Here is an 11,029-nt window from a genome sequence, read left to right as displayed (position 1 = left end):
GCAACCGTGTTCGTTTGAAATAACAATAATAACAGCTCTAACTGCTGCTACTTATAAAAAATGAACAGTCTGTTTGAAAGAAAAAGCTTTCAAATTTCCAAATATTTGATAAAAAAAATACTGACTCAACTGGTGATGAGTGATCTAGTACTCTTAGAAAAATGTCTAAACATTTTTATAGATTTTTATTTCAAGAAGCTTATCAAGATGCTAATATTTTAATTATGAATTTGAAAACTGTAGAGGATTGTGTAATTACTGTAGTTCAATCATAAAAAACAATATGTCAGAATATTTCACAATGCACAATCCATCTACTTATAATAAATAATTGTTGAATGGATTAAACCTTAAAATTTGATTAATAAAATAACAGGACAAACACTACTAATGCATAATGACAAATTATCTCATCAGTATATGCTAGCATACACGTGAAATATACTATATACAATATATAATACAATAAACGCATGGTGAATAGCTATAATGAATTGCAGAAATTAGTTGTTAATGCCAAAGATGTCAACGATTTTAAGGGACAATTAGACAAGTATTGGTCATAAATAATGTGACGTCTGACCGTGCTGTGACAAGAAAACCAGGCATGGAGCGAATGTTACAAGCACAGTCTTTTACCCAAATAGTAAAAGTGTAAATACATTCATATCTGCAGAAAAAGTAGACTGCTTCACATCACCGTTAAATAAAACAGGTATTCTCATCTATAACAAAAAAAAAACTTTGACAAATACTAAAACAACAAACAAATATTATAGAAATTATTATTATAGAAAGAAATGTCGACAACTTCAGAATGAAAAGGATAATCCTACTCATAAATGAAGGACTAATCGAAAAAATGTTGTAGACACCATTTGCAACAGAATTAATTTCACTACTTTAAATGGCAACATGAAAATCGGTTTTATTTGAAAAACTTTCAAACAAATAATCATAACCGTCATAATATAAATATATTATAGATAATAAACTAACAATTTTGTTGTTTGAACATTTCATCCACAAACAGACTGTTTCGCTGTATCACAACTTATAAGTCTGGCTAGACTAGCACCCATCCATCCTAAGCACTGGACCGAACCAACAACCATCGAGTTGATAGTAACTCCATAATATTAGGCTGCTGGGACAGGCGCCATTGGCTCTGATATCTAACAACACAAACATTGACCGCCACTCCTACAGTGCACCATTTTATTATTTACACTAAAGTCAAGATATAACTCGAGAAAGGCGGCTCATAGTTATCCACAGTGATGTAATGATTAGAAAAGTTGACTGTAGGCTTGGTATGTAGGGTTAGAATTTTTCTGGGACGACTGCATTACTTTTTATTAATAGAAAAGCTACAACTTCACATTCCATTCTTCTCTTTCTCCAGCTATAGATTAAATAGGATAAACTAGACTAGAGGCTTGTTTATACAGTCTTGAAGGAGGAAAATTCTGAAACATAGTTCTTTCTATGTGTTCTTTCTATCTATGTGTTGTTCCAAGTTTTCCTGGACTTCTTGCTACTGAACTTGAATAATGTCGGATCAGGAAAAGCAGGGGTTGATGACTGAAAACTCCTAACTGTACATTCCCTGTACAGGTAACTTACAGGAGATATCGATTTTCTCTTAAGGTTATAGGAAAACCATATATATATATATATTATATTATAGAATTTGTTGTAGAACTTTTTCTATAGGTTTGCTTTATTATTGAAAATTTATTTTTTCAGGTTAATGCATTACTATATATATGTACACACATTATCAGATTCGTATTTCTGTAGCATACACTACACAATGTTTCAAGCAAAACAATACCATAGATATAATTTTGAAAATGACATGGTGCTTTGCGAACTTCATTAACTTCATATATTAAACTATTATATCAACTTTTCTCTAAACATTGAATAACGTCCAATTCAGTCTTGTCCAATGCAGTGTTGAGGGCATCATGAAATATCAACCACCGATTTTCCAATTTTTGTAGGTGGAAACGTAGGGTTTTCTATCAGAGTTGTAAAATTGCAATCTGGTAACACATACTATTTCAACAGAACCGGAATTGAAATAAAAAAAAAAGGCACAAAAAAAAAAAAAAGAAGTTTACATGACAACGCCTTATTTTCTTTTGAGTAACTATAAATGGCGCCTTTGAAATTTTATTTTGGCCAACTGGTTTTGTTGAATGTTTATACAAACAATTGCATGGTATATTGAAAATCGGCTTCAAAGTAAAATGGGCGTTGTACATTAGCATTAAACGACCTGATAAGTTTAGAGGAGATGCGAGTTAAGGAATTTGAGAAATTTTTGACCATTTTTGTATCAGCTGTTAGATTTTTTTAGTTTTAACGAATTTACTATTATTTGTAACTGCAGATTTATAACAAAATAAATCGTAAAATGATAGATAAACGCTATAGATAATAAATTCATACACTTTCTGTTGCTCAACAGCCAACGTGATAGAGAGCATGGAAATGAAATTATCATAATAGAATTTATCAACCATTGTAAATAAATCAAATTATCAAAACCAAAAATAATTTTCTTTAAACAAATACTTAAGCAAACAAAAAGGAGTCATGTTTTTCAACATGAAAAACAAGTGAACAAGAATAGTTGTACAATAAAGTGTGTCAATAGTTGGGTGTTGACGGCGGCAGAGATTTTTGTAATTGCTGATTTACTTTATCTAAGCAGTCCTCAAATAGAATATCGTCCCGATATTCTTCCGGAATAAAAGAGATGTATCTTTGTTGATGGTCGTCATCCGATATAGTCAATAGCAACCAAGTACACAGAGCCAACAGAGAAGGTTTAAACTGAGAAAGTTGATAGTCTTGAAGAAAGAGTTCCAGTAGAAGGCGACATAATGCCAGCGATTTCCTGAAACAAAGCAAGACAACCACTGTTACACCTCAAATAAGATATACATGTAATTTGCATATGTAACGGTTGAATTAAATGCCCGGGTCCCCAAATTTGGGTAACTATAAATGGATATTCATGTCCAATTAAAAGTAAAAGAAAACAGATCTATTAAAGAAAATCTATTGTTTTGGGAAGCCACAAAATTACATTTAAACAAAATCTAATCTTCAAAAGTTAAAATTATTTTCGTCATAAGGTAATTGATTGTCAAGAGTTTCATTTGAAGTCTGTTTTTGTAGAATCTTATAAAAAAAAATGGGGGGGGGGCAACTCTAGCCTATAGAAATAGTCACTTCGAGAAAGATGCAAATTTCCATGAAAACTAAAAAAAATAGTTATTGTAGTTAAATAATTTACTACTTCGCATTTAAAATCTTTGGAATTATCGTGTATCTCTAGAACTGATTATGTTTGCCGAGCAGTTAAATAGTTGCTAAAAAATGGAGGGGGGGGAGTAGCTGCTAAACTATATTTTGTTACTTTAGTGGAGGAAATAAATTTTCTCTAAGAGAAATACTATTAAAGAACAGATTTATTTATATATATATAACTATTTACTATAATTATTAAATATGTATAAAAACAATAAATTTTGTAAATGTTAATTTGCATAATTTAATCGCTTTATATATTATATATTAGTTTCACCGTATACCAGATTATATTTCTTTTTCTTCTATTTTTAATTTTATTATAATTGTTGGTGTTTTGTTGCTTATATTGATATCAATATTTTTGTATCCACTATTTTTTAGGGCTGTTTCGTAGATATTGATTGCCCTGTTAAATACAGTTTCATCACTTGAGTTATTGCTGAGTCTACTTACGATCGAGTTAGGAATCTGTTTTACAATTGATAGTGGCTGATATATATATGTGTGTATGTGTTAAATAATATATTAAAAAATATGATGAATCGTCATTATTTTCACATATATTTTACCATTGATCATAATGGAATTATGGTAAAAGAACTTTATTCAATTCATCAGAATTATCGAATTCAGAAAATTGATTACTTATTGCGAATCTGAAATTAGGCTGCAAAGTAACTAGTCATTGAAAAAAAATGTCCGTATTAACGAATGCTTACTTATAAGTTCCAATGTGAATGGCATCAGAGTTGTGCATGTCGATTGCCGCATAATGTTCAACAAAATACAAGCTAGAGGGAGCACCAAGGCTGAAAGACAAAACCTTTAAGATAATGCGCTCAAGTCTTTGCATCAAAACACGATCGACTTTTGTCATTTCGCTGCACGTAAGTAATTCAATTATGGTTGGAGATGACATTTCTTCCTTTAAATATAAAGACAAACATTTTAAGTACATAACAGTTTTAAATTGTTAATGTATCATAATAGTTAAAGATTTTTGTTGAAGTTAATTTATTTATTACATTACCATTTGGTGATTAAATTAGTGAACAAAATTGTTATAATTTGAAACTGATATTAGACACTTACATTTAACATGAACTTATAGGTGTTATCTTGTATAATCATCATGAAAGACAGCTAATTAATATTGCGATAAGAAAACTCATTGAAATAATCATGCAATTTATTTTTACAGGTGTATCAATTCGTTATATGAAAAAGAGCATACTCTTTATTATTTTGAAAAGATAAAATTAGATTTAAAACTCAAAATTTAGATTAGAACTGTTCACCTGGGTAACAGGTTATACATTGATTAATCAGTTTTAAGTTTTGGAGGTTGCTATAACTGAGCATAACAAAAATGAATACTTCCACTCACACAAATTATCTACATGAATTAGATAAAAGGTTCAATTCCCAATAGTTTGAAAAAAAGGCATCTATACAAAGTTAGAGATTATATCGGCAGAAACGTAGAAATAACCAAGATGTGAATATTAATCAGAATAATACAAATTATCAGTCGCCATTTCAAATTACAAAACATCAATGATTACGTTTATATTGTAAAATAGAAATGATTTTAAATTGTTCTTACATATTTTGAAGCAATAAACAAAGAGGTTAGGCCAACAATCTGCAGACTCTCTGGAATAATCACCATTCGAGCAAGGAAACGATCGATTATATTGACAGATAGAAACAAAGTTTCTTGACAAAGATTCATTTTCTGGTGGATTTCTGTCAGCCATCTTACAAGAATCACACGAAGCATTTCATTTATCTGAAGAAAAGGGGAAAGATTTGGAAATGTTTAACAGAAATGGCAGAGAATTCCAACCTTTGCCAAATGAGAATTTTTAACATTGCTTGCAAAATAAAGAAATCTTAATTGCAAGTTTTTAAATTAAATTAAAAAAAAAAAAAATCAAGTTGCATTTGATGCTGCACCATGAGGATTGTGAGTGGCTAATGACAAAAAAAAAAAAAAAAAAAAAAAAAAAATGAAATTGAAACGAATTTCCCAACTTTACTTTACCTTCTTTGAAAAGGAGGTTCGTTTATCCTTAATCACCTAATTGTCCCTACCAGGGAACGCATATGGAAGGCACTTTTGTAAGCCAAAGTGCTCTAATTCGCTAAAATGTACCAAGGCACTAAAGTGCACTGGCTTTTTACTTAATACCTGACCTTGAGAGATTAAAAAAAATAGATGGAGATGCAAGAGAAAGAAATAAAAACAGGAACAGATAAAGATAGAGCGAAAAGGGAGGAAAAGAAAAAAAAATCCAGTCAAATAACAAAAATAAATTGGCTCTAAAAGTTTCATAGAAAAAAAAAAGATAAATTTAATTAAGCAATTTAAGCTTATATCCGATTTTTATGGATTTAGAAAGAAGGCAAAATTCCGCTCCAAAGCAGAGATTTCATATTTCTTAATTATATTTCAAAACATTAAAAAATGTGGTGTATGATGAATAAGGCGATGACAACAGCATATTCTTTTCCTTGATTTGATTTTCAGGCATATATATATATTGATGTCTTATGTTTTTATGTAGAGTGATGTGATCCTCGGTTGATTGTGTCTGTGTCGGATACATACTGAAGAGTAAAAACAATGAAAAGAATATGTTGTCTCTAATGATGAATAACATGTTTACACCCGCAGATCCAGGTTGTGTTTTTGTAGAGAGGTATTCCCAATAAAGTTTTTTTCTTCTCACAAACATTGAAATAAAAATGCTAAATAAAAATTATTTTCCTAAGAAAAATAATGAAATTATTTTGGGAAGATGGTCTCAATACTGTCAATAGTCACATGAATTCAGCTCTCATTATATATATATATATATATATATATATATATATATATATATATATAATTCATAGAACGATGTCTAACAGAGAAAGGAACAACTTTCATCTTGAAAGTTTATTTCCAGCTTTCACTTTTATCTGTTCTGAACAGCTAAGTGAGAGCAAACGAGAAACAAACGAAACTCAGCATTAAAAAAGGACTTCCTGACAAAATCTGTACAAGTGATAATTTATTAGGCACAGCTGATTTAAGTTAATTTTCGCCTCTGATACAGCTTAAAATTTCATATTTGAACGTTTTATTAAACCGTCGTTTTCTCTATAGGCGGTGGTGGGGGCAAAAATTGCCAATATGGCATGTGCTCCCTTGAACTCTTCCAGTCCCTCTTCTCTCTTGGAGTTTATAATGAAGTCTATTTAACAAAACAATTAATTCAACTAATACGAAGTAGGAAATTATAAAAATTGGTTTGGATTTAATGCAATCTTATGAGGTATCATAGTTGTTACTTTTACCAGGATGAGTCTTGAGTTTAAAAACTTAAACTTTTTTTGCCTCTGCATACGAAGGCGAAAAATAAAACTGCACTTTGGAGCACAACCAGTAAATCACATGCTTTTAAGAAAGACATTGTTTTACCTAAATAGTTATGCGGTCATAAAGCAGTAACTCAGTAAAGATACAAATAATAAAAGTGGAAAATACACGTATACAAATTTAATTTAATGAGCTAAGAATAACAGTCTTAATCTTAATAACTGATAAAAGAAAAATTTCTTTAATTTTATATAGATAAAAAATATCCCCTAATTAAAACAGAAGAAAAGGAGTTTGGATTTTTCTTATGAACAGAGAAAGAGACAGGGAGCTTTGTCTTTTTCTTATTTCAATTATTTCAAGTAACAAAAAGGAATTAAATTGTTAAGTTTACAGCGAATGAAGTCTGCTAGTATAAAAGAAAGCACAACATTGGAAAGAGGAATAAAATCAGAAACAATGACCATTTTTAGATCAGTAAAAAAAAAAAAAAAAAAAATTGTATGTTGTAAACGTGATGAAAATAGATATGTGTTACCTGTGGTTGATTTTGGAGGCAATGCAATGGTTGATACAATTTTTCTATTCTCAATTTGTGATGAAAAATGTCGTCACTGTATTCTTCAAATCCATTCAATTTGTATCTCGAATTTGGAGTTTGTACCATGACGTCGAGATTGTTGGGATGTAAGCGATTTTCAAAATGTAAAATGTCTACTGGATACACCTTCGGCGGTTGGTATGCGGGATAGCTATGATCATGGATGACCTGGCGACGTTTCACACATAATGGCGATTTGGGAGACTGAAAACAAATGTATCAATATTAACAGAAAAGCTTGCAGGTTTCTAATTTCCCAACATATAGGCATGACTCCCACCCTCACTCATGTTAACTGATCGCATTTCTGGGTTATTCTAGCTTTTTAGGTCAGTTAACCAAATAATCTTTTTTTTTCTACGAAAGATAAATTCTGTGCATTTTTTTCTCATAAAATATTATAAATACATATATATATAATTACTTACTCCTACAATTAATCCTATGTCTTAGTGGGAAGACCACTGGAAAAAAGGCTCAACTCTAACATTTAGTTCCAGTTGGCGCCCCCCCCAAAATTCTTAACTACCACTAACCCTAAGTTCGAGTGTTCCCTCAACAAACAAAGAAACTTAAGACCACATGTAATCGCCTAAAAAAGTAGACCTTCCTCCCAACAAAATGTAGAATTCATCTCCTATAGAAAAAAAAATGCCTAAAATCTAGCCTAAACCGTTAAAATCGATTGGAAATGGGTCATATTAAATTCAATCTACAATACTCTAGAATAAAGACATGAAAAGAAATCTCATTTTAACATTTAAAAGCAACTTTATTGGCTATCTTCGTTAGTAACGGGTATAGAAGAGAAACGGGTTAGTAGCTAAAAATGTTCTTTTGTGAAAATGTAGATTAAATATTAGACAGGTTTGTTGAAGGAGAACAGTGTTCATGCGCGCTTGTATCTATAGTAGTCGTGGAAAGAGTTTCTGATGGGGAGATGTAGATTAGACTTTAACGGTTTAATGAGAAAGAAAGAGAAAAATCTTCAGTAGATATTTGTGTTGGAGACAGCCATGTTGGCTTGTATGTACTCATGCTAGTCAGGAGTGAAAGCTCAGGTGAGGTCGAGCTCCAACAAAAGAGGTGTACTGTCAGCAAAAGCTGGGAAGAAAGAGAGAGAATCTGTTGCCGGTTTCACGTTTTATACACTCGGTCACGTGACTGAGAGCAGGCTTCTGATTGGATAAGCTAGGAAGAAAAGAGGATTAAAAATCTCCAGACACGAGAATTCACTCCTGTTACTGTGCTTATTGCATTTTTGTCTGCTACAAATACCCCCTTGTTTATATTGGTTTCACAGAAAACAAAAAGTGTTTATTAAAATAAAAGAAAGGTTCTTTTAGTAGTGTTCATCTGTGATGGTTAGTTGTATATTAGAAAATACAAAGTAGTGAGGATTTTGAATAGGTTCGTCTGTGACAGTTGCTTGTAAAATCCACTTTTGTCAGCGTGAGGTTTGTTGCTTGTGACAGTGTTCAAATTTGTCTTGTAGAATTATATAAAATTTCTTTAAATTTGAACTATTTCAGTGGAATTTGAAGTTGTTAAGTTGCTGTTGCTGAACGTCGGTGACGAATTGTTTTGTAGACAAGTTTACTTCAGAAATTACCTTCAGTGGAGGTTGTGAAAAAATAAATGTTTTGAGTTGTTCTCCAGTGAAGGGTATTTTGAATGGTTAGTCGCTAGTAACGAATGTGTGTTTTGATTCAAATGCTCAGTGAACAGTTATTTTTTTCTATATAAAAAAAAAACAAAAAAACTGTCAAATAGTTGGCATAGTTATCACAGAGAATATGCATGCTCAATCCGTCAAGTCCAAAGTGGTTGAGCAACGGCTAGGTTCCCATCAGTTTTGGCAAAAAGCAAAAAAGGATCCTGAACAGAAGGATGTGCTCTATCTCAGGTTCATTGATGATAGTTGCAATGATCTCGTTGGCATCAGACAAAGCCAAACTCTTTGCCAAGAACTTTGCAGCTAATTCTACCCTATGCGACCAAGGCCACCAACCCCAAGTATATCCTCCTGTATTAGAGAACATGCTATGCGACATACAAATATCTGTGTGTGGTGTTGCCAAGCTAATTAAAAACCTTGATACCGGTAAAGGCAATTGGCCCTGACGGCATTCCAATATTAGTGTTCAAAAAGCTTCAACCAGAACTAGCTCCCATACTTACAAAGCTGTTTAAGCGTTGTCTTAAGGAGAATTGCTTCCCAACACCCTGGAAAATCATATCAGTATGCCCTGAATTAAGAATTCAGGTGATCGGTCAGCTCCCTCTCAGTACAGACCAATAAGTCTCCTGTGCGTCATGAGCAAGTTGCTAGAATCTGGTAAATAGAGAAGTAGTCAACCATCTCAGCAAAAATAACCTTAGTGACATGCAATATGGTTTCCGTTCTGCTAGATCTACAGCAAATTTACTTATGATGATATCTCATAGGACTAGCAAATCTTTCAATGAAGGCTTCCTTTCTAGGGCAATTGCTCTTGATATATTAAAGGCCTTTGATAGGGTATGGCATAGATATCTACTCCACAAGATCTCATGCTATGGTATAGCTGGAAATGCCTTTTCAATTATTAAATCATTTCTCTCTGATAGGCTGCTAAGAGCAGTGGTTGTTGAAATCTGTTAAATAGAGAAGTAGTCAACCATCTCAGCAAAAATAACCTTTGTTACATGCAATATGGTTTTCGTTCTGCAAGGGTATGGCATAAAGATCTACTTTACAAGATCTCACGCTATTGTATAGCTGGGAATGTTTTCTCAATTATCAAATCATTTCTCTAATAGGTTGCTAAGAGTAGTTGTTGATGGGCAGAAATCAGAGCCTCATAATATTAATGCTAGAGTCCGTCAGGGGTCCATCCTGGGCCCAACTCTCTTCCTGATCTACATTAATGATCTTCCAAATCACATCCTTAGATCATTCATAGACATTTATGCTGATGACACTACCATCTATGGCAGCACATCTAAGGTCGTAAATGACCAAGTTCTGATTCTCTCTTCTGATCTTGAGCACATGGTACAATGGGGAAAGGAGTGGCTGGTTACTTTTAATGCGTCTAAAACCAAGCTCCAATCTTTATATCATCAGCGCCCTGATATCCATCTGGCATCAATTGAAATGAATGGCTCTTGGGAAGTCTCTATGTTTTGACAAACTTCTGGGCTTGACCTTTACTCCTGATCTGAAATGTACATGTACATCAAATTCTTTGCCAAGGTCGCTGGTAAATTTATGGGATCCTTCTATCGATCCAGTAGAGATCTCACTGCTGATGCAATTCTCTACCTATATAAAAGCCAGGTAAGGATGAGGTATTGCTGTCACATCTGGGCAGGAGCTGCTAGGAAGACTTATCCTGCCTTGACAGAGTTCAGGGTAGACTTTGTAGCCTAGTGGAGGATGCTCTTTTCTCTTCCCTGCAACCTCTTACAGAAGAGACATTGCGAGCCTGTTTTATCGTTATTTTCATGGCAAGTACTCCTGAGCTCCAATCTATGCCTCTCCCCTCACCAAACATTCATGAGAAATACTTGTCTAGCTGAAAACACTCAATAATTTCCCCCACACTTTATCTGTGCCTAAATCTAAATGCAGATTCCATGAACAAAGTTTCTTTCATAGAACTGTACACCTGTGGAACTCTTCTGTTTGCCTGCTTTCCAGCTGACTACAATATGGCTGTCTTCGAGTCCAATGTAAACAAGTTCTT

The 11,029-nt window shown here is 32.8% G+C and overlaps 1 protein-coding gene across 1 annotated transcript in view; it reads right to left on the bottom strand.

The window, feature by feature from the left end:
• Nucleotides 1–2,124: 2,124 nt before the first annotated feature.
• LOC145276890 (cyclin-O protein B-like) overlaps nt 2,125–11,029 on the bottom strand; it is a 57,332-nt gene continuing 48,427 nt past the window's right edge. The window contains exons 2-5 of the mRNA XM_080128325.1: nt 7,236–7,502; nt 4,937–5,122; nt 4,050–4,255; nt 2,125–2,911 (exon numbers count right to left, since the gene is read on the bottom strand). Coding sequence (XP_079984451.1) covers nt 2,662–2,911; nt 4,050–4,255; nt 4,937–5,122; nt 7,236–7,502 — 909 coding nt within the window. The 3' untranslated portion in view covers nt 2,125–2,661. The remainder of the gene's footprint in view (nt 2,912–4,049; nt 4,256–4,936; nt 5,123–7,235; nt 7,503–11,029) is intronic.

The sequence above is a fragment of the Euprymna scolopes genome, chromosome 5 (assembly GCF_053919585.1).
Source record: "Euprymna scolopes isolate OS-2025 chromosome 5, ASM5391958v1, whole genome shotgun sequence".
In the NCBI taxonomy this organism is placed as follows: domain Eukaryota; kingdom Metazoa; phylum Mollusca; class Cephalopoda; order Sepiida; family Sepiolidae; genus Euprymna; species Euprymna scolopes.
This window is presented reverse-complemented; position numbering and strand designations above follow the sequence as displayed.